General features: G+C 53.8%; 5 protein-coding genes across 5 annotated transcripts; 2 read left to right on the top strand and 3 right to left on the bottom strand.

The window, feature by feature from the left end:
- Positions 1–1340: 1340 nt before the first annotated feature.
- Positions 1341–4990, top strand: PG997_007752 (uncharacterized protein; the record flags this gene model as incomplete). The annotated part of the gene is made up of 4 exons (XM_066812067.1): positions 1341–3027; positions 3079–3153; positions 3208–4852; positions 4927–4990. 4 exons carry the CDS (start codon positions 1341–1343, stop codon positions 4988–4990), a joined length of 3471 nt encoding a protein of 1156 aa, XP_066667409.1.
- Positions 4991–9479: 4489 nt separating this feature from the next.
- PG997_007753 (uncharacterized protein) lies at positions 9480–9842 on the bottom strand (the record flags this gene model as incomplete). Its single annotated transcript, XM_066812068.1, has 1 exon — positions 9480–9842. The coding sequence occupies one exon, from the start codon at positions 9840–9842 to the stop codon at positions 9480–9482; it is 363 nt and encodes a 120-aa protein (XP_066667410.1).
- A 2063-nt stretch (positions 9843–11905) lies between these two features.
- PG997_007754 (uncharacterized protein) lies at positions 11906–13325 on the top strand (the record flags this gene model as incomplete). The annotated part of the gene is made up of 3 exons (XM_066812069.1): positions 11906–12029; positions 12056–13049; positions 13118–13325. The coding sequence occupies 3 exons, from the start codon at positions 11906–11908 to the stop codon at positions 13323–13325; spliced, it is 1326 nt and encodes a 441-aa protein (XP_066667411.1).
- An 881-nt stretch (positions 13326–14206) lies between these two features.
- PG997_007755 (Gamma-tubulin complex component 4) lies at positions 14207–16565 on the bottom strand (the record flags this gene model as incomplete). Its single annotated transcript, XM_066812070.1, has 3 exons — positions 14207–15675; positions 15796–15868; positions 15942–16565. 3 exons carry the CDS (start codon positions 16563–16565, stop codon positions 14207–14209), a joined length of 2166 nt encoding a protein of 721 aa, XP_066667412.1.
- Positions 16566–17609: 1044 nt separating this feature from the next.
- PG997_007756 (SPG20 protein) lies at positions 17610–19367 on the bottom strand (the record flags this gene model as incomplete). Its single annotated transcript, XM_066812071.1, has 5 exons — positions 17610–18457; positions 18514–18814; positions 18865–19203; positions 19262–19267; positions 19350–19367. The coding sequence occupies 5 exons, from the start codon at positions 19365–19367 to the stop codon at positions 17610–17612; spliced, it is 1512 nt and encodes a 503-aa protein (XP_066667413.1).
- Between the last annotated feature and the right edge of the window lie 3634 nt (positions 19368–23001).

A 23001-nucleotide genomic window follows, 5' to 3' on the forward strand; every position in this document is an offset into this window, starting at 1 on the left:
GCCTGCCAAGTTGATTGTGTCCTGACTTGAAGTATACAGGAATGCTGCGTTCCGATGTGCGCCTCGCTGCTGAAAGGCTTTGGATGTTGTTGGTCTGGCTGGGTTCTACTCAGGTACATGTAGGTATCTTCCATCAAATGCTCTTCTCGGAGTTTGGTGCACTCTGTAAACCCCAGTTACCTACCTGTTAGCGGCATGACGTGAAGTGGGTGGCTCGTGTGGCTGCAGCATGGAAAGCATGGGCCACGACGGGGCGCCTAGCCTGAAGATGAAACCCCCTGCTGCTGCCGCTACAATGTACAATGCTGTTGTTGGTGGTGGTACCTACTGCTGACTGCTCCAAGCCTGCTCCAAGCCTGCTCCAAGCCTGCTCCAAGCTTCAACCTTTGAGCCTTGAAACCTTGCGGAGGACCGCGATCAGGCACCTGCACACTGCCTTAATCAACCAGAGACGGGAGGATTGAATTCGGGCGGCGCAACAGGGACATTGGATGACTCCATGTTGGCTGGTTGGAACTTGGTACCTAGTCGCTCTCTTGATATTAAATTGATACTGTTGTCGTCGGCACCACTTTGCCCAGCTTGCCAGCCAGTCTTGCAGTCTTGCAGTCCCGAGGCCGTGGGCTTGAGTGCAGTGGTACTTGCTAAAACGCCGTCGTCTCAAAAAGCTCCAGTCATCTGCTGGTGGTGGTACAGACCAGACGCAAGCGGTACTAGGGTAGACTGGACTCACTTTCATGCGCTGACGTCGACCTTTGGCAGCCCGCAGCCCGTACCCAATGGGTGGCAGGTAACCTGTATGTAGGTAGGCAGCATCGGCAGTAGCAGCTTATGATTCTCGTTCCCTTTTCCTGGCAAGCCGTCGACTTCGCACCTGTTCTGCCTGCACCTGCACTTGCACTTGCACCTGCACCTGCTCAGCCCCAGCATCACCTCAAGCGTTTGAGGAGAGGACATCTCGGCCGTGAAAGTGAAAGACGCTGGCCTTGGGGATCGACTTACCTAACTGAGGTATCCTACCTGCTTACTTGCCTACCTGTGCCATTATTGATCTAATAGGTACATGCCTGTCCTCCCACAGCCATTACATTACTCCCATTAGTCGCTTAGGTTGCCATTCCTTCCGACCATCTGTCACCCCCAGTCAAACCCCTCACACCCCGATCCAAGGCCCATCAACATCTCCAAACGCACGCATACCTTTCGCCCCAATTCCGACTTCGACTTCCCCATTACTGCATGCTTTACACAACTTTGCCTATCCACCCCCCAACAACATTATTGCCTGCTTTCGACTGTAAGCTTTCCATCAAGGTGCGGCTAGCTGCCAATGCCAAACCATGGCGTCTGCACCCTTTAAAGTCAAGGCGCTCTATGAGTACAGCTCAGGCCACGAGGACGATCTGCCCTTTGAGATCGGCCAGGTTATCACCATCACCGAAGATGACGATCCCGATTGGTACGGTGGAGAGTATCTAGATGCCTCGGGCGTCAAACAGGAAGGCATCTTCCCGCGCAACTTTGTCGAGAAATACGAGCCTACCGCCCCGCCGCGCCCGACCAGACCACGAAAGAAAGACCAGCCGGAGCATACGGCTCGGCCTGACGCTGCACCTGAGCCTACGCCCGAGTCCGTTGTAGAGCCTGAAGAGTCTGGAGAGCCCTACGAGCCTGCCGAAGAGGAACCAACCGTCGCTTCGCCGCCTCGTGTTGCTGAACCGCTCTCGCCCAGATCCCCGGCCCCAGCGCCGCCCAAGCCGGTCGAACCTGCCCCTGTTGCAGCCCCAGCCGCTCCGGCTCCCTCAAAGCCAGAGCCCAGCGTCGCTCAGTCGTCCCCGAAGGCTCCTGCGCAAGCTCGCGCACCACCGCCAGTATCCGAGAAGCCTGCGAGCTTCAGAGATCGCATAGCCGCCTTCAACAAACCTGCAGCGCCTCCTGTGGCACCTTTCAAGCCTAGCGGTCTCAGCTCAGGGAGTTCTGGCTTCATCAAGAAGCCCTTCGTCGCCCCGCCGCCTAGCCGAAATGCCTATGTCCCCCCACCAAAGGAAACGCCAACGACCAAGGTGTACCGACGAGAGGAAGACCCGGAGATCAGAGAAAAAGAGGCAGAAAATCTCGAGACTGCCCAACATGCTGGCTTGGTACCTACCTCATCTCATTCCCAGGAAGGTCAAGATGAGGACCAACCCAAACCTACAACCTTGAAGGAACGCATCGCTCTGCTGCAAAAACAACAAGCTGAAGCCGCACAGAGGCACTCGGAGGCTGCATCTAAAAAGGAGAAGCCGAAGCGACCCCCGCCGAAGAAGCGCACCGAAAGCGACGGCCCTCAAGAAGGTACTGCCGCTACCCCCGGTGTCGGCGAGACGCCCATGCCATTGGAGCGCCGAGACACCGAGTCTGTGGACGAACCGCCTCCTCCGAAGCAGCAATTGCCAACGCGGCGAAAGTTATCCAAAGATTCTCCTGAAGACGGCAATGAGGCCGACATGTCTGGCGCAGGAGATGCGACTGAAGGCCAAGAGGATGATCTCACCGAGCGGGAAGACAGTGACGCGCATCCCAAGCCAAGCATCTCGCGCGCTGCGACCGGGGCTACGGAAAAAGCCGCTGATGAAGAGGCAGTACCTCAGGAGGAGGGCGAAGAGAAGGCGGAAGCAGAAGATGACGAAGATGACGACCCTGAAGCCCGGCGCAAGGAGGAGCTACGGGCCAGGATGGCAAAGATGAGCGGCGGTATGGGAATGATGGGCATGCACAGCATGTTCGGTCCACCTATGCCCTCTCCAGTCGGCAAGAAAAAGAAGGCTGCGCCAATGGAGCGACGTTCTAGTGAGCAGCCCGATGAGGGAGCTTCTACCGGTTCGCCTATTGCCTCCGCGCCTCCAGTTCCTGCCATGATGGCCTTGCCAGGTATGGGGCAGCAAAAGCCCGCAAATGAAGAAACATCCGAACACGATGAGAGTGAAATACCGGACGATGAGGACATCACTCCTGTGACGTCAACTAGCCCACGTGCCTCTGAATGTGAGTAGCCTCCCCCTGGATCTGGGAAGCGGTTTGCTAAAAAGATTACAGCTGCACGAAGGTCAATGTCTGGCCCTCCTCCTCTACCCGGTGGTCGTCCAGCACCGCCACCTGTACCCGCTGAGTGTAAGTCAATCTATAATACCATGATATGTCCCTCCCATTGACCAAATTCTATAGCACGGCCACCTCCTCCACCTCCGCCGGCAGGCGTGACTTCTCCTAGTGTTGGTTCGGAATCCGATGACGAGCTGTCTGAGAATCCCATGAGGTCATCCGTGGAATTTTCGCGTCCAGACTATGCGCCCTCTGGACGTGCACCCCCACCACCAATTCCGCTGGGCTCACCGAAGCTACCTCCAGCACCGTCTGCACCCACAAGCGCCAAACGCGCGTCGTACATGAGTGACGATGCTGCACCCTCTTCTCCTCCTATACCCACTCACCCAAGCAAGAGGACCAGCATGCCACCTCCACCACCTCCTGGTGCGGCTCCTATTCCGCCTCCACCAACGCAGAGCCGCCCACCTCCTCCGCCTCCACCCGGAGTACCAAGTCGTCCATCGACGTCAGATGAACCGGTAGCATCGCCAATGAAACCCGGTCATCTCGATAACAGTGAGGAAGGCGAAGTAACGGAATATGATGGCGATTATGACACCGATATTGCGTCTTCGGTCCCACACAAGGAGGCGTTGAAGTCGCACGCTCGTGATTCTAGCCTGGAAGATAATACCCCTGTTCGGTCTCCCATCTCCGAGGGTCCTCCGCCGTCATTGCCTCCGCCAGTTCCCAGTGCTGCAGCACCCAGAGCCATACCTCCTCCGATTCCAAGCCAGCCACCACCAAGTCAACCACCAGCGCGAACCTCTATAGATGCTCCTCGAGGTGCCCCGCCACCGCCACCGCCTCCTCCTACCAAGTCGGTGTCATATGCCCAAGACGATGAGTATGATCCATACAACTATTCGGCCCCCAAGTCATCAGTGCCCGCAGCCACGTCCTATAGCATGGCCAGGACAGATGATACCGAACCAGACGTAGAACGATCTCCGCCGTCTGAGCGACGTGAGCCACCCCCGGCACCGCCTGCCAATCGTGCTCCTCCGCGCCAATCTATCGATGCTCAGCGGGCAGCTTCGGGGCGGCGGTCTACGGATGCCACCAGGCCCTCGATGTCTATGGAGTCCGGTTATGTCGCTGAAGATGTAGACCTTGCCGAGCATACCAATTGGTGGCTGCAACCCAACAGTGTCCCTCCCGCGCTTCAAGGCCGGAAAGATATCTTTTTCGAGTCTGACGAGAGCACCTCTTCGACACAGAGCGGAATGACCGAGGTCACTAAGGAGGTCTATGTTTTGTTCCAAGACTATTCTCAAACCATTATTACAGCTCGGTTCGATCCGCAAAACCCAGCCGATACACAGCTGGACCAGAGACACGAGCCACCGCCTAGGAGCTTGCGTCAAGATCAGCTGGAACAAGCATATGAGCGTTACGGACTGCAAATCGCCAACGCGGTCCCGTCCAAGAAGGATACAGTAATTGGTGACGGATCTCCCCATGGGTTGCTCTACGAGCTCTTGAAGCCCTTCAAGGATGCTCTGCAGCCTGTAGGTACCAGAGCTTACGGTGCCTTGGTCTATGCCAATATAGCGAACGCGTCAACGCAGATGCATGACGAAATCAGGCCTGGTGATATTATCTCGATTCGGAACGCCAAATTCCAAGGCAAGCACGGTCCCATGCACGCCAAGTATTCCATGGAAGTGGGCAAGCCTGACCATGTGGCTATTGTCGCCGAATGGGATGGCGTCAAGAAAAGGTGCGGGCGTGGGAGCAGGGACGTGAGAGCAAGAAGGTGAAGCAGGAGAGTTTCCGGCTCGACGACTTGCGCAGTGGTGAAGTCAAGATCTGGCGAATCATGCCTCGCAGCTGGGTAGGATGGGATTCTCAGCACTAGCGGCACGAGAAAACGTCTTACGACTGTGTCTGGCCGCTGTTGATAAGAATCCATGGGCAGCAAGCAGGGGTAGACATCAGGCGCACCCAGTCGGCTCATTGTCCACGTAGGTCTCGGGTCGATGTCAGGCAAAAGAGAAGCGTTCAATGGGAGAGCGGCATCCTTTGACGGAGGCCTGCCCCATGCTGTGGGAATGATTGGGACTTTCTTTGCTACATTAATTACTGCAACGCACTGGGCTACGGACTGCTCTGCACACCATGGTCGACCCAAGAGTATAGTTGACTACAGGCAAACAAGTAAATAATTTGTATACACCCTATCAATTGACTGTGGCTGAGTTTAGTTGTCTAGAGTATCTATCGTACATTGTTGATGAAGCCGCATGTCTCCCTTGTTCAAAACGGACCAGTGGCACGCACCTGTTTGATATGATATCATATGCAAGATGGCGTAAGTGTTCTGAAACACGAGGAAAGCTATACTGGCAAGATGCAGCATTAGCCACGGCGCCCATGGCCGGGGAGGTCAAAAGAAGCCATTAAGGTCTCATGTGAACTGCAGGATAGGACAAGAAAAAAGAAAAAGAGGGAGAAAAACGTTGCGATGACGGAAAATCCTGGATTCTATTATGCATGATGATGTTGACCCGTGGGAGTGAAGGACGAAATGGCCACACTGGTGGTATCTGCATATCTGAACTGATCACCTGCCCATCATTGCTTTTTCTTCCCCAGCGACACAAACGCTTTCCTTCCCCCGAGACCGCACGGGCACCCTCTCCGTCAACCGCCACTGAGAGAGAGAGAGAGAGCCCTGCATACCCGGGAGATGTCTTCTCTGTCTGGCGCGACCGACTGCTCGAATTATTCGAGAAGCCGAGAATGGGGAGTGGCAGCTGAAGTGCGGGAAATGTCTAGGGCAATGGATGGTATTGGATATCGAAAAGCAAGTCAGCAACACCACTGCGGAGGATCCGAGACAGGATTTCTCGGGATGCACGACAGCCCAACGCGTGGACTTGCTAGAAGAAGCTGACCACGGGTCACGGGTCTACCTTATTATTAGTATTCTCTTTTGCTGGCGACGATGAACGTGTGGCCGGACCCTGTTGCGACAAGTCGAACGAGTTGTGTCTTTCTCGGCAGCACATTTACTGTCCATGTCTGTCCCGACGTCTACCCCGTCCCAGACACCGAATCCTCTTGGAAGACTGTGTCGTGTTGTGCTACTCAACTTGTACCACCGCATCCATGCACCATGTATAGCTATCGCCCAGGGGAGGGCTCATAATGTGTTTTGTCCCATGGGCCAGAAGATGGGATTTCGAGAGTTTCCCTATTACCCATCAATCTATCGCAAACAGGCCTCCGTCGAACCAAGGAAGATCCCAGATGCCTCGCAATGAATTCCGTATCACACGTTCGTGCATTCGGTAGGTGCTGTAATTCGAGGGCTCGACCTGGCACGAGACCAGGTTGGGCATTAACCAAGACATGCGCAAGCCTTATTAGCCCCGGCGAAGGGAAGAAGGACTCTCTTCTTTACCAATGCCCTGGGAGACCCCCCTTTCCTTCAGCCGACCTGCCGCCCGGTGGTGCGCCCGTCAGGCACAGCAAGACATGCGGGCAAAGAAGAGGAAGAGGATGAAGAAAGAGGAAAGGCACCCGCCTGCCCGCCTGCCCGCCTGCCCGCCTGCATGCGAGATGGATGTTTGTCTCACACAGACGATAGCATCATCCCCCTTCCCCTTTCCCGGGACTGCGCAAGCACCTTCTTTTCTTCTCCGCCCCCTCCGACCCGAGAGAGCCGACGAGTAAGGTGTGGCATCAGCTCGAAACTCCGACTTTCCCCAAACGGGAATGCTTTTCCCGAGAAGGGGGGTCGATGAAGAAGCTGATACGTTGGACTCACCATGCTTGATGGTGTTGTGCCTCCTCCTATGGGATGGCTTGGGACGGCTGCCGGGGAAAACCATTACCAACGACAGACAGCACGGCAAATAGAAAAAGTGCTGGAGGCCGGAACGACAAGTCTGCATCTTCAACTTTGCTTCCTTTTTCTTCCGCCTCCAGGCGGCTAACCGCGGCGGTCCATTCTCACTCACGTGTGGCCGTATATAAGTCGGTATAAGCCAGTAGTAAACCGTCAAGGTTTCTTCTCCGCCTATTGGAATCGCCATCGCGGGAGCGGAGATAGGGGGTGGTGGTAATCACTCTATTTCAGGGCAAGCTGGTTTCGCTCCTAGTTACCACACACTCTGGAGAAGGAATGGATTCAGAGAGTATGGCAACCAAAAGGAAGAGCATGCACAAAGACGGATAATTTCCGATTCTAGACCGGTCCGTGGCAAAACGGAGCTGTACGCAGACCTGTCAGCATCGTGGGATACTGCGTCGGAACTCCCGCAACGCTCGTGGGGGCTGACGTGATCATCAGCGGTATTCTGAACAAATATTGTCGATCCAAAGATGATAGCTTTGACACCACATTGTCAGCGGCCAATGGATATGCATATTTGTGAGTAGGGTAGCAATTGTATACTGCCTTTTCAAACCCTTGATAATCCTCATGGGAATCCCACGAATCTTCCCATAGGACTGGATGAGACTTTTGTAGATCTTCTCTAGTGGGCTTACGAATACGTGCCTCGCTATCATAGCCAATCATCGAGACTGACAGCATTTATTTTGGCCATGAAGCGAGCCCTAGGGCGGCGAGAACAACATGATCCTAACCACTGCTTTGTTGGGTTTATTCGAGCATCAATCCGAGTTTGCGGCTCCCAGCGAGGGCTCACGAGGGGACCAGCCATGCTCAATACCAGGAATAACAGGAAGCCATCTGCCGTCGTCGAAATCTTTTGCTGAAGCCCCCGCGGCTATGCGCTGACAGCTCATCCTGGGCAGTGGATACAAAGCCAAGTTTGGGCCATGGCGAGATCATGGGAAGATCGTTGCTGTCTTGACAGATACAGCGAGCCGCGAGCCTCCATTAGTCAAAGATCACCATAGTTCGAACTCCTAACCCCTACCTCCTACCACTTTGTCTGGTGCCTGGGCAACCGCAGTCTTCGTAAGAGAAGGCACTTATCCTATACGTTACCAAACATTGCGTCAACGGGGTCACCATGGCGGCCACATCGACACCTTGTGCCAGATTCCATGCCCGATTTCGGTAACCTGCATGTGGGGTGCGTGGGTGGGTAGCGAGTAATACGCATGCTATCGTGAGGTCGACTGTGCTTGTCATTGGCAAGTGCAATGATGTAATGTTGGGTTGCCGTTAGCGAGCGCCTCCCTCGCAAACATATGCGCTGCGACTGCCGTGGCCCGTCACAGGAATATTGGTAGGTAGTGACATAGTATGCTGTTGCCCTACGAATGGAGCTACCGCTGGAGACGATATATCAGATTCCAAAAGTTTGGGGTGCGCCAGGGTCACAGCATCCAAGTGAAACCATCATGCATGACTGGGCCTAAAGGGCAAGCCAGTGCCAGGAGGACAGCGCCCCGAGAATTTATCTTGCTGGCTGATAGGCACCCCAAGAATGATCGTCCATCCACCAATCCTCGAGTCCCGTTGATTAGCTGTAGGCCATCCTGTGAGTGTCCTGGTGGTTACCCTCTTGGGCCTGTCTCCTACCTACCCCCGCAGGCGAATGAATCGCAGTTGGAGATGCAGAGATGACAACCAAGGGAGACAGGCCCATATCGACCCAACCTGCTGCCGTTGATACGTCAGTCTTCCCTAAAGAGAATAACTCGACGACCAGCATGCATCGCAGCACGATGATCCGTGCAGTGCGGTCCTAAGCACGTGGTAAGTATTGCGTGTGCGCCGTAGAGAGAAAGAGAGAGAGAGAAGTAATGCAAATCGAGCTTCAGGCGCAAACTTTGCCGGCCAATGAGAGACTGACACACCAGAGGCCCATAGCGAACGACCTGCAGTAGGCCACAAAAACCCCGTAGAGCGAGGAGACTAATGCTCCCAGAAATGCGTCAGTAGCGGTCACTGCTCTTGCCAGGGAGGAAGGATTGATGCACCGTAACGGACAAGCGCCATGCATGGAAGCAGAGAAGAGTGTGGAGAGCGCATCTGCCACAGCACCAAATGTCGATGGCCACGAGCAGACGCGAGTCCATATGGTCTTAGTGTAACGATGTCCGGCATGTATTCACGACGTTACTCTGTTTCGTCTCGGCCAGTACGATATAATAACTGAGGTCAGACAGATTGCCTATTCGAGCATGCTGTGCCGGCGACAGTGGGTGTCTAGCCCAGTAGGACGGAGCTAGCGGTGGCCTGAGAGGGAGCGTGTTGGGTTATGGATCTTGGCTAAACCGCACTGGATGTGGCTTGGAGTGAGGCCTAATCCAGCCGTCGCAAACAAGCGATTCGCTCCGTGAAAGTGCCAGTGCCCGTGAAAGGGTGCGGCGCGTCGTTGATGGGTGGGAAATGCGACGCCTTGTTGCCGAGTGGTGTGGCACTAGGCCAGATACTGTTCTGGCAAGCGCGCTCCAAAGGGGCTATACATGGGCAAGTTGGGCATCACGATAGAGGGACAGCCTCGGAAGATTGCCACGTCTTGGGGAGCAGCGGCTTCCCAAGAAGGCATCCCACGACCGCCGAGACGGAAGCGCCTCCAAGTGGCCCAGACAAACAGGCTATGCGCCGCTAGGCATTGCAGCCGCGATGCGATACGACTCAGATTAGGGGGACTGACGGCGGCGGTTGTCGGGATTCCTAAAGGGACCCCCAAAGGGCACCCGCCTGCCTGTGGTTCCGAAGGGGATTGATTGATGGGCGGTTGCTGTGCTGCTGTTACCTGGCTTTCCTTGCGCTCTGCCATGGTGTCGAGAGTGGCTTGAATGGGAGAGCGAGACAGAGACCGGCAAGTCCAGCCCTACCTGCCAGCCCAATCATACGCGTATCGATGGCTGTCATGTGAACAGCTCGCATTGCACAGCAGGTTCCGATAGGAACCAGTTCAGTTGTGCATAGATGACAAAGAAAGATACATACAGACAGCTGCAAGGTGATTGCTTACAGCCGACTTTGCTAGCTCCTGTGGAATCTACCACTACTGGGATGGATCATGGAGGTATGTAGGTAGGTATGTAGGTAAGCAGCCCGAAAAGAATTGCTCGCGCATTCCCGTCATTGAGCGGTGTATTCGGACGACGGTTGTACGAGTTGGAGTGTAGGATTGATTTGCCAGGCAGCATACTTCTCACGGAAGGAAGCTCCAGCGGGATGTCAGGCCACCTAGGTAGGTAAAGGCTGTAAGTAGGTACATGGAGGTAGGTACGCCCTAGACAGAACAGAACCTCGAGCTTCCAAGCTTGCCAGCCTGAGCACCTTCTAGCATGCACGTCCCAGGATGTATACAAGAATGGAAGTCAACGTATGCTTAAGTAACGTCATTTGGAATGAAACGATTTGGCAACAAGCAGATCTCGCAAGGTGTAGATGGCAAGCAGAAATCCGATCTGCGTCTTATTCCGCGGCTAGGTGCTTGATGCTATAGGTGCTGGGTGCTGGGTGCTGGGTGCTGGGTGCTGGGTGCTGGGTGCTGGGTGCTAGGGGCGAGGCCAGCGCCGGAGCAGGTCGTCGGGCACTGGCCGAGTCCGACAAGCAATGGTCATGGCCTGTGGTGGCACCATCATGACCAGACCATCCATGAGGTTCGCTCACCTACTTTCGAGTTTTTTCTTCTTCTTTCCTGTTAGGCAATTAGAGAAGGGACATTGCAATGTCGAGCAATAACAACAACAATATAACGCAGGCATCAATGTATTACACTCATCAGTGCTTTTGACAGCCGGCTGCCTACCTGCTCCTACTGCCGGGTCACGCAACGCAACGCAGCATAGCGCGCCACACCCAGCGTGCGACAATGAACGAACTGCTGCTGCGGATGTGTGCTACGTACATATGTGCATGCATCCAATCCAGTAGGCATGGAAGGTTTGACTGACTGACTGACTGACGCTGGAAGTCCTTCGCTTCTTGTCCACCCCCCCCAGGACCTGAGTGCAACCACTGACAGGCCCAGACGGTGACAGCGACCAGGGTCAGTCACCAACGGGAACTATCTTAGCCTGCGATCCCGAGTCTAGTGAACAGGTACCTTTTAAGAGTCAGACACATGTGCAGTCTTCCCACCTCGACCTCGGACCCTGGAAGGGCTGAGAGTCCAATGAGGGCCCGCTCCGGTTTTAACTCGCAGACGTGGGCGAACCGGCGGCCATTCGCGGGGCGCAATGCACTCATCCCATCTTATCCCATGTATGATGTACCATTGAACATGCCGTCCTCTTTCCTCTTTCCTGTAGGTAGCAGTAAATAGATGCAGCAGATGCGGATAGCGGACAGCCACTCCCAGCCAGCGTCCCTTTTTCATACATCAGCAGCTCCCTGCCCCCGTAAGTCCACTTCGACCACATTACATATGCACATCCAGCAGACTCCAGTCGCTTTTAACGGACCTCGCCCATCAGAATCGGGACCAACCAAGTCCATCCCAAAACCTGATACCTCTGGTCTTGTCCACATCCAGGTGTTTCATCCCGCCCCATCTGCGGTGCAAATCCCCGTCCGCCAGTTCACCCGTCACCACCATTCACACCACCACCACCACCACCACAAGCAGACAAGGCACAAGGCACCAACCCTTATATCTAAGATCTATCCTCGGTCCCAGTTCAGGCTCCAAAAGCTATAATTTCCCCCAGTTCCACGCGCTTACCGCTCCCTTGGGACCCTACACGCAGACCCATACCCGTCCCACCCCAGCAGGAATACTTATATATCTGCCCATGAGCATCCCGCTCGCTCTCGTCTTCCAGTTGCGCACCGCGAAACAAGACACCCTCCTCACATGAGCCCCCTTCCAAAATCTCATCAGCCACAATGACGCGAAGACAATATACCAGCTCCTCAAACCACACCACCAGCACTCGGGACTCTCGGAGAAGCACCGGCTCTTATGAGTCTCAAAGTACCGCGCCTACCTCTTTTTCGAAAGCTCTCGACCGTCCACCAAAAACTCGATATTAAAAGCGTCCAGGCAGCAGCCCGAGTATCAAAAGCCAGACCTCTCGCCCTCGACCAGTCTATGTTCTCGCTCCTCGGTCGACACGTATTCGTCCCGGGCCTCGTTGGACGAGCTTGAGGATATTGACGTGTCGGATGCCAGCGTGGATTATACCGAGATCCCTCCGCTACCCACATATCGGCATGAGATTGTCGACACCACCGTCCGCCCCTCCACGCCCGAGGACTTTGCTGCCCTGTTTCCCTCCATGAACCGCCTCTCCATCCGCCATGACGACTTTACGTCTGACGGCAACATGAACTTGCGGGTCGACACTGTCGTGTCGGGCCGCCGGAGGAAGACGATCCAGCTCTTCCACCTGCGCATGCACGATCTCAACAAGCGCGAGTTCTCCCTGAGGAGGTACTGCCGCGACTCGGGCCGCGAGGTCTGCAACTCGAAGCGGAGATTCACCGAGCCCGCCGACCAGGGCCGCCCCAGCCTGCAGCGCTCCGTCTCCACGGCCATGAAGAGTCTTCCGCGGCCCCATCTCGCCAGGACGGGAACTGCCGCGTCCTCCTCCTCCACCAAGAGTCGGCCACACACCAGCCACTCCTACTCAACCGCTGACGCAGAGGATGAGTTCCAAGCGGCCTCCTTCAGCCAGGCAAACAAGCGTCACAAGCCGCACGGCGTCGCCACCAACGCCATCAAGCTGGAGTTCTCCAATTACGCCAGAGTCGACATCGCGCGCTGTGGATTGGCGGGCTCGAAGCGGTACGATTTCGAGTGGTGGGGCCACAGGTACACGTGGAAAAGGGTCACGGACAAGCTCACTGGCGTCGTGTCTTTCCACCTCTTCCGAGATGGCCAGAACAAAGCACCGGTAGCCCACATTGTGCCCGAAACCCGCTCACCCACTCAGGTTGCTGCCGATGAGGAAGCCGGCGGTTGGATACCGCCATGCCACATGTGGCTAAGCGACGACGAGCTCGTCAATGCCATGACCGATGTTGCCGAGTGAGTGGTAGCCCCTTGATATCCAACCGCATCCTATCCGGCTTCAACATACTAACAAATGTGTGCAGTGTCGTGGTCTCAACTGGTCTCATGGCTCTTGTGGACGATTGCATCAAGGAGCGGTGGGATGCTCGCAAGCTTCGCCGCATCAGCATGCCCAAGGCGATGGACTTCGAGTATGTCCGACCCAAAGCATTCGTACAACACATGTTCGCCCGCCGCAACTCCGCCCCACAGAGGCCGTTGCACTGGACGACGCCCGTGGCAGCGTATTAGGTGGCGCTGGCAGGGCGCCTGTGACGACGGAATCGTCCCAACCTATTTTGTGCTACCGGAGCACTTATTTACTTCCGTCCCTTTTTTTTTTTTTTTTTTCTCTCTCTCTCTCCGGCGTCTCAGAAACCTCTGTTTCGATTCCCATCTACCGACCCAACACGACCCGCCTCCCACTCAAGAGCGGCTTATGACTGATGACACAAAACCATTCCCGACTTTGCATTTTTAAGCTCTCCGACCTGCGCTGTGTCTCAGTCTCGGTGCTCTTTTTATTACTTCATTACGATATTTTTTTTCGCGGCGGTCAACAATATATATTTGCGAACACAGGACCTGCATGTTTTGAGCAGGGGTATATTACAGCACTCACTTCGAAACGTGGCATTTTTCATTGTCATTTTCTGTCTGGCGTTTGAGGGGTACTGGACATGCATGCATCTGTGTACAAAAGGGTTTTATCTCGTGTATATATAAATATGGTCCCATGACGACGACTTGGGAAAACAGAAGATTCTCGCTCGAATGTTGACTCGTTTTTTTCTCTCCTTCTTCCATGGTGGCATTGTCGACGATGGGGTCTTTGATCGATTTGCATTTGCGCGGGGAATTGGGCAGGCGGCTGTGCCACTAGGGCATCGCGCCAAGAATAGGAAATGTATTCAACAACAGCAGATTGACATTCTGGCGCATACAAATACGAGCTACAATTAGGCACGCATACCCCATGCTAGTGACATTCTATTTTGGTTTTTGTCTACCAGCGGTACATGAGGCTGTGTGACAGACATAGGTGCTGTTGTTGAAAGTTCGCTGTAGGCGGTGTATCGTGATACTGGCATACTCCCAGCCCATTAGGCACGAGAAGTGGACATGAAGTTGGCCTACTCGTGCTCGGCGCCAATGCCACTATTGAACCATCCTCCAAAGTCCAATTTCATCAGGAGCCGATCAACGCCGCCGACTCTTTTTGGTATGTACCGCCCCGGCTCATCGTTCAAGAATTCCTGCGCGTCCGAGTATAGCTCTTCGCCTTCCATCTCCGCCAGGAATTTGGAGTCTATACTGAGATTACGTAAAACCCCGACCACGTCCTCCACTCCCTTCTTGACCTTGTTCTCCATCTGGCCGATATGCGCCTTGACTTCGATCTCTTCGGCCTCGAGGTTGGAAAAAGCGTCCACGACGCCTTCGTCCGCCTCAAGATCCAAGGCGGTCCAGATGCCTTGCAGGCGGTGTACTAGAGCGACAAGACGATCTATGTGAACTAAGAGCCGGTAAAGCGGGTCGGTAAAGGTCGGCTGTGTAAGTAGGAGACGGCGCGTCAATGCACCGAGATACATCCTGTGCGCTATGGATAGGGTCTGCGGATCCCGGTGAGCTGCGAGGTTCCCAGCCGACTGGGGATACTGGCGAGACGCAGGTCGGGTGGCTAGGCTGTCCTTCAGCCATGAGCCGTCACCATCACCACCCTCTTTAGGCTGCCGATGCTGTTGGGACGTGGCCGGTCGACTTCCGGATGCTTCTCGACCGACAAGCCATCGTTCGAAATGCTCCCAGAGCCCTTCCACAATTTCAACTTGGAAATACGCCTCGGTTTCGGCGAGGAAGAAGATGGCCGCACTACTCGTCGTCCAAGTGCTGCGCATAGTCAAAGACCGCTCTTGCCAGCGCTCCCTGAGAGTTCGTGTCTTTTTCTGCCCGGCCTTCTTCATGCTGAAAGGCGATCTCGGGGGCGCCGGATGATGGCGACGAAGAGATGTGATCTTCCACAGATCTGTCAATCGAAGATGTGCGCGCCGGATAGAGAGCAGGTATGAGTTAATAGAAGAGTACGTCGCCACGTCCCCAGTCGAGAGAAACAAGTCCAGCGGCGAGGGGATATGCAAGTTCATGATGACAGGCACTGAGAACAGCAGGTTGCCAAATGGCGTGGGAGCTGTAGGGGAGCTGTCATGCTTCTCCGCGGCATTTGTTGCGCCACTCTTGGATAGATTGAGTTGGATCAGATCCCTGGCACGTTCCAACTCTTCGTCTTCTTCTGCGTGTTCACTCCGCATCGAAGCAAGTACAGCCCAGGCCCGGGAAAGGACCGCGGCGACTTCTCCTTCCTTGACGACCGCGGTGCCAAGTTTGTCGCGCTTTTCATAGGCCAAGTTATCTGCTCGATGCCACCTATTCCTCAACTTTTCATCGGCCTGTTGCGTCAGGGCCATGGCGAATTCACCACGTCCAAGTAGAAAGAACTCGCGCAGGAGATGCAGCATCTCTACTACCTTGTCCCGAGGGAGAAGCTTCTGCAGTGTAGTCTGCGATAGGTATTGCCGAATGCTGGTGATTGACCTCGAAAACGCTGCCGTATCGAGAGGGAATGTTAGTTTTGATAGCTCCTGCAGCTGTGAAGAAAGATGGCCGAGACCCCCAACACTCGACTCAGACCCGGCTTTGCTCCGTACATGATTCAACGAAGTACCAATAAATAGCATCGATGATACAGTAGACGCATTGACGAATGCCGGCAAGAGTCTCGCGTCGACACGAAACCCCTAAATATCTCAATGTCAGCTCCTTGCTTTCACGAATTATCGACAATGCTTCTCAAGAAGGGATGTTGCTTACATGGTCACTCTCTGCATCCAGCTGGATGAAGAAGTCTTGGGCTCCAAAGCTGGGGACTCGACCGTAGAGAACCCAAGCGGAAACCTGCTTGAGCCATGCCGTCTCCGCCACTCTGGAGAGACTCAGCGCCGCCTCCTCAATATCCGCATACCCAGTCTGGATCTCACTCCGGAGCTTGTCCATTAACTGTGAGCCTGTGCATGAGCCACCTTGGTCCTTCTTGAGCATGAACTGGACTATGTCCCAAAACCATTCCATCCTCATTGTCCAGTCTGAGAATGCGCCCACCACGGCTGTAAGAGGCACAATGTCGTAGGCCCCGACGAGAGCGGCATCCTTGCGGAGAATGCTGCTCTCCACTTCTAGTATCTTTCGCTGAAACGCGGCCAGGTGAATAGAGCCGATGGCATTAGACACGGCCCGGCAGATGACCGAACCATGCGACGCGTTGATCTGGGCCGTAGCCTTGATGAGGCTGCGGTGAAGCTCGCTCAAGTGGGCGGCAGTCTTTAGCAGATCCCGCTCCGGGGGCGACAGGATAGGCTGCGCAGTTTCTGCCAATCGCCCCTCCCGCAGGAGCGGCGATGAGTGCCCAGACAGCGACAGGAGGATCTCGTGCAGCATTCTGAAGCTGGTGGATGGCACACAGGTCGATGGCCAAGTAAGGGAAGCTCAGAGCCAAACCTCGGAGGCTATGGGTTCTTCCAGGTCACGGGGCTGCTTCCGGAACCAGAGTGCGTTGCTGATATCATGTAAGAGGAGAATGATAGACCCGAGACACTCGTACCGACACATCCCTAGACCCAAGACTGTTGGCGCTGAAGGGTGGTTTGTCTACTGTGAAATGCTCATAGCAAAGCCCGAAGGACACAGCACAAGATGTATGGATACGGGCCAAGTGTTGCGTGGTTCCCCGGAGGCGGTTGCGACTTGAGAATTGCCAGGCTGAGGTCGTGGTTTATACGCGATTGATTAAGTACGCAGTGGACTTGGGAAGAAATATCACAGATGAAAGGCCAGCAGCGCCAACGGCCGTGAAAAGCATGTGTGACCACCACAGAGCGCATTAAAAAAGCAACGCCTTAATATAATTAGTACTGGCGGCACTTTCTCAGGCCATAATGTAGCATGGCACCTGCCCGAGTTTCAGAGGGTTTGAATTCGCTGCCTTTTCCTCCCAACGGCTGGCACAGACGCGTTGCGTTAAAGCATGAATCACGTGACGAGATATGTAGTAGCAGCTACGAGAAAAGTAAACATGTCTACGAAGCCACACTATACCCCAAACCGACCCAACTGTGCCCTTGTTTCTTTTCTTATCCTATACAAACGCTATGTTGTGTTTGCCTGGATGAAAGGTGATCAATGCTCGAGTCATTGTGGCCAGTAACCGGTATCCCATCAGAGAAGCGAGTACTGAAATCCGAGTTGCTCCAGTGTCAGTGCACACTTACTTATACACCACAACACACGGCTCGCTATCGTGTTAGAATACCCAATTCAGAATTACGTCAAAGGCGAAGGCTTCAACGAAAGTTTCTCATTTCATGAGCCTACCAAATATTAGATATACATAGCCCTATATAGCCCCTTGCCACCGCTTCAGCTTTAAAACCCAGACCATGCCAGCTATCAATCGCAATACTTCTTCCCACCAGCCTTGCTAGACTATTTTCCGCTGAATGGGTTCTTCCCCTTCACACTTCCAGTTGCGCTGCTGGTACCGGACAGATCGGGGCTCGATTTTGTCTTGGGAGCTACCTGATCCCCATCGCCACCCATGCCACTGGTATCATCGCCAACCACAATTTCACCGCCTCCCTTGACCCTACCTACCACCATGCCCTTGCCCACGGCCTTAACAATCGCGCGGCGTGAGACTCCCGTCACGTCAATGTACACCAGTCCGACGTTCTTGACGCTCCCACCAAGGTGCTTTGACAGCTCGCCGGCCTCGTTGCCCCACTTATGCGTCACCACGTTGGTGGCAGCGGACGAGCCCGAGGCCAGCAGATTCCGCCCGGCGTAGTCGATACCATCGGCAATGGTAGAGAAGGCCATCATGCTCTTGTTGAGCAGGCCCGGCTTGTAGGAATCGATCGGCTTTCCGTCCGCTCCAAAGCCCCGGCTGCCATCTTTGTCCTTCTTCCTAGCCAGAGATGCCCCGAGATTCTGCGCAACCTTGCTCACTTGCCCCACCGTCTTGGACGACAAGTCGGCAACGTTTCCAGAGAACTTACCTATGCGGCGAACGCGATCATGGGTAGTTGGCGTGAACGTGACGGCCTTATCCGCCGGTTTGGTCTTTTGCGTGAAGCTGTCTGCCGAAGTCTGCAGGCCCTTGGTGATCAAATCCGAGGTGGTGACTATCAGCCGCGATGCATATGTGGCCTTGGAGACGAGGAACGACTTCTTATAGGCAGGGTGCAACTCCATCTCCAGAAACTCCGGGGATGCAGGTGCGACTGCTAGCGTACCCTTACCACCCTCGGTGGGGAGTGTAATCTCGACAGGTTCTAGTAGCTTGCGTTAGATAAGAGTTGCCATCGGTGCCTCTGCCAGCTTGACTGACCTTTGGACCCTGGCTTGATCGCGTTGTCATCGATCTGATACCCTTCACCGAGCTCGCCAATAACACTACCATCTTCTTCGTCCACAAGTACGATCTGACCACCTTTCCCCGGCGCACTGTGACTTCCTTGCGCATAGGCCTCGCCTGGGGCGAATGCAGCCGGGTTGTAGGCCGGCGGAGGATAAGGAGGGACTTCTTCTTTAGTTGCCATTTTCGACTTGCTGCTTGTAGGTGACCCGGCCGCTGCAGAAGTGGCAGTTGGGGGCTTTTGGCCTTCTTGGCCGCATTGGGGGGCGGCGCCCTCTCCAGGAATGCAGTGCATTGTGCCAGGATGGTTTCAAAGGTATCCACATCCTCTTGGAGTCCCTTGCGGCTGCCGATCTCAGGGAACTCGAGTCTCGTAAAGGCACCGCTCTCTGGGCCAAGATCCCATCGCGGAATAAGGTAGCTTCGCGGGGGCTGGTGGTAGATCTGGGTAGTGGCCGGGAGAGGAATATCCACGCTCTCGTCAACATGCAGGTGCAGGTAGAAGTCGGACGGGGACTGTGCTTCTCCGTCGATAGCGGCCGGGTCGGCGTAACTCGAGGAGGTAGGCACCATCAACAGGGACAGAGTCTGTGGCCCGGTTGGGGTGAGAGACTCCTCCTTACCGGCAGTTACATGGTAGGCAGATACGCCCTGGATGGCATACTGCGCAATTGGGGTTAGAAGGAGCTGAGGGCGGCACGATAGTGACCAGATCACTTACCAGCAGCTTCGGATCCTGGCAAATAGGTCAGTAACATTGTTCACGCGGGAATCGAGCGACAGAGGGTGTGTGGGTGTGCTATGCTCACATTGTGTCCGGACGCCATGATCTAGAGCACTTGCAGCTGGGCAGTATTGTTGCGACAGTTCAAAAACACTTGGAATGCGATCGTTTGTAAGGTTGAAAATGGCCAAGGATGAGATTACCAAGACAAGAGAAGACCTAGGTATTGATTCAAGAAGGGAGGAATGGTGATAAGCGCCCTGGTTTGCCGGGCATGTCGCTTTCTATTCCGGATTTCAGACGCTGCATCATATGAGCCAACCATGAACCTCATACGCACGTTGAATAGGCGCTTAAATCACGCTGCGAGGCTACGACTCTGCGCATCATGAGAGGCCTCTTTTGCCCGACGTCATTGGGCGCTTGAGCTGTGACAGCCAGCAGAGTACCCCGCGCAGGTCTGGAACGCCATACTAAGGTTGACGTGCGTGTGTGGGATCCCTTGCCTCACAAGGAATCAGAAGCCTGTTTGATCTGTTTTGGGCCCAGGGCCCAACGCAACGCTTTGCGACGCACCCTCTTTTTTGGCTGTTGGTCCACTGGCCCAAACGCCAAGCAAGCATGTGGCAGTGCTGACTGAAGTGCTGGGCGCTGGGCGCTGGGCACTTGTTTTCGTACATGTGCTTCCTCTCTTGCCTTTGTCGCTTGCATCTTCTTTTCTCCCACCAGGAGAGGCCAGAAAACGAGAAGCTGAGATATGCATCAAGATTTCGAGTTGTGTAAAGTTTTTGACTGGATGTAAGAATGTAGCTAGTGCAGGCAATGTTCGTCTCGTCCAGCCTGCCAGCTGAGAAGGATGGTACGCTGTGGAAACATTCATCGTCTCCAACTAACCACATGAAATAGTCTAGGCCCATTTCACTTTTCAGTGGTCTGTCACCTTACGTAACATCATCACAGTTGTAGACTGCGCATCTTTGCTTGTGCTTGATTCACAGCAGGTCATTATCAAGAGACTTGAGACTTAAAGGCAATGTTGTATTTATTTCAATATCAATTCATAGCCATGCTGGTGTTTACCGGTTGAAATCTTTGAAGAATGGGAATCCCTTCGTAGCAGCCCTTACATAGGGCAACCCGGAACGTCTTCATTTTCCCATTACATCAGCAGCCCGTTGGTTTGGAATAATCACCTACTCTATTACCTTTGATCCTATGCGGCAAGGCTGAATACTTGCCGCACCATGATAAGGTGTGATTTGTTTTCCGTTTCCTTTTTTTCTCCCTTTTTCCTTTTTTTATGTCTATACTGTAATTCAAGCTCATGATATGTAAGGTACTTAATCATCCGGCCGCCCAGACTCAGGGGCCAGCCTTGAATAAAGCAGGACAAGCAGTACTGAATCACCGGGCTGAGGTAATTTAATGTGCGTACTCGTTCATGCTACGGCGTTCGTTCAATATCAAAGTCATATTTTGAAGGGTATCGCTCTCCATGTGAGTGTGTCATGGCAGAGCTGCGAGCCTGGCTGTGATGGGCTTGAATAGATTGCTTCATTGCCAGATCCTACCGCAGGATCTTTTACTTTTGATACTAGTAAACATACAGTGAGGTAGCAGAAGTATACATCGATTATTCTCCGGTTTTGTGACGCGATAACTACTTGGTCATTCTCAAACTCGTCTCGCCATACCAAGCAAACCAGGGGACCAGGCCCTAAGGGGGCAAGGACACGTCGCGGCAAGTAAACGAAAACATAATCAAAGGGTATGGCTGAGGGATGATGCGCTGAATCCGTTGTTCGTTTGCTAGTAGAAACTTCAGAGTCCCGCAGCCAGCCAATGCACGCCTATTTGGTTCATATTCACTGGGTCCGGAGCTGCTATACAGAATTCAAGAAAGTCCATTCACCGGAGGAACTACCAAATGACGTGTCCCTAGCTAGGACCTCGTTTGGCCGTTGTGAAGCATTGTTACCAACTACGTGGCAATACATATGCCAAAGAACTGTGTATGGTAATTACGTGGTCATCTGTAATATATCGACTGTTGGGCAGCGGAGGACGTGTATACAGCCCACCCCTGAGCCGCGGCAAGAGCATCCGTGATGATTGGCAGCCACAAGAAACAGAGAACAACGGGAACCCATATTTACCTGATTTTAATTACATCATTCGCTCGCCGACTCGGCAACCATTCGGGACCGCAGCGTAAGCCATAGCCCTATGGAAGGGTCCCATGGGCCGTAGCGTACCAAGCTGTCGGGACACGATATCCAAACAGACGGGACTTTGGCAACTGATTCGTTACCCATACACTGGTAATGGCCCGGTATGTATGGTGGCACAGCGTGAATGGAAATTGGCGTTTATAAGTCTGTTCCTCTTCACCCTGGCTGTCATATAGTACTTGCTAGGTCTGGGCATGGTGAGTTGTCACTTGAGCCGCTTTGCTCGTGATACCGCCTTCTCAAATGACATCCAGCAACTAGAATAGTTTATAGTATGATTAAACACATGTAATGAATGTTGCATCATTGTGGGAGGAGAATCCTTGTTTTAATAAAATAAGCCAACCAACCCCTCGAGCTATCATTGATGCCGTTTGATCAAGCAGTACGATGGTATCAACCCTCGTAAGTACCATAGCGTGAGCATTACCACGGCTGAAACTACAACTTGTCAGCTGGGCAACAGCGTGCTGGCTACTTCTGACGTGCCAAAGCTCTCTGCGGGGAGACTGTAGGTAGACTATCCGTATCGTACAACTGCAACGTAAACACTATGCTGCTGTTAAAGGTCGAACCACACAGTTAGCAGGCCTTTTTCTTTTTTTCTTGTTCTTTTTGCTTGGGTATCATTTGTTTGGGGATCATGTGTTTGCACCCAAGGCGAACGCACAGTCAACATAGATGTAGATGGTATATATCTTTGTCGGAATGTAGACTCATGGCCCCGATGGCGAGGGTAGAATCATATTCATGGCCTCGCGATGGAGGCTCTATCCGGGAGTGGGTTGCTTGTCCAGAGCAAACAGAGATTGCATACTGCGAATATTACAGTTATAATTATGCATATACTCCAAGTGATAAACCTAGCTTCCGTCCAATTCATAGTTTCTGCCAGTGCCTCGCGCTGTTTGTTGCATGTAAAAACCACCATGGCACCTGAGTTCCCACAACTCGACATATATGCGCTAAATATAATATTCCGTAGATAGGAGCCAAGTTCCAGTTGGCAACGCTGGGGTCTGAGAACAACCATGGTGCCAAAAGGAGGAGGAATTGCTGCAACCCCCAAGAGCATCCCCTGGTATGATAAGTGCCTTTGGGGACACAACCACGGCTCCCAATACGTAATGCTTGAGTGATTTGTCAATCTTGATAATGATCATCAACGTGGATCACCTCAAACATATGATGGGAAAGCAGACGGTGCTACTTTGATTCGGCTTACCTACCTACCTACCTGCCTACCGGTATGATCTATTTTGAAGACATCGACCGTCATGATCCCAGGGTTGTTGGATGGCAAAAGGCGGATGGATGAGCGCCAAAAAGGATTGGGGGGTGGGGGGTGGGGGGGTTACGACTCGTTTCTAATAAAAACAACGCTTGCAGGCCGAAGCCGCTGGGCTTTAGCGCTCCGGGCACAGCACAGCCCCCAAAGTGCAAAGATTACCGTTGATGGCAGGGGGGACAGCGGCTAAATCTGAGGTGTCTCTCCTCTGGGTCCTC

The sequence above is a fragment of the Apiospora hydei genome (genome assembly GCF_038363865.1).
Source record: "Apiospora hydei strain CBS 114990 chromosome Unknown utg000006l_segment0_segment0, whole genome shotgun sequence".
In the NCBI taxonomy this organism is placed as follows: Eukaryota; Fungi; Ascomycota; class Sordariomycetes; order Amphisphaeriales; family Apiosporaceae; genus Apiospora; species Apiospora hydei.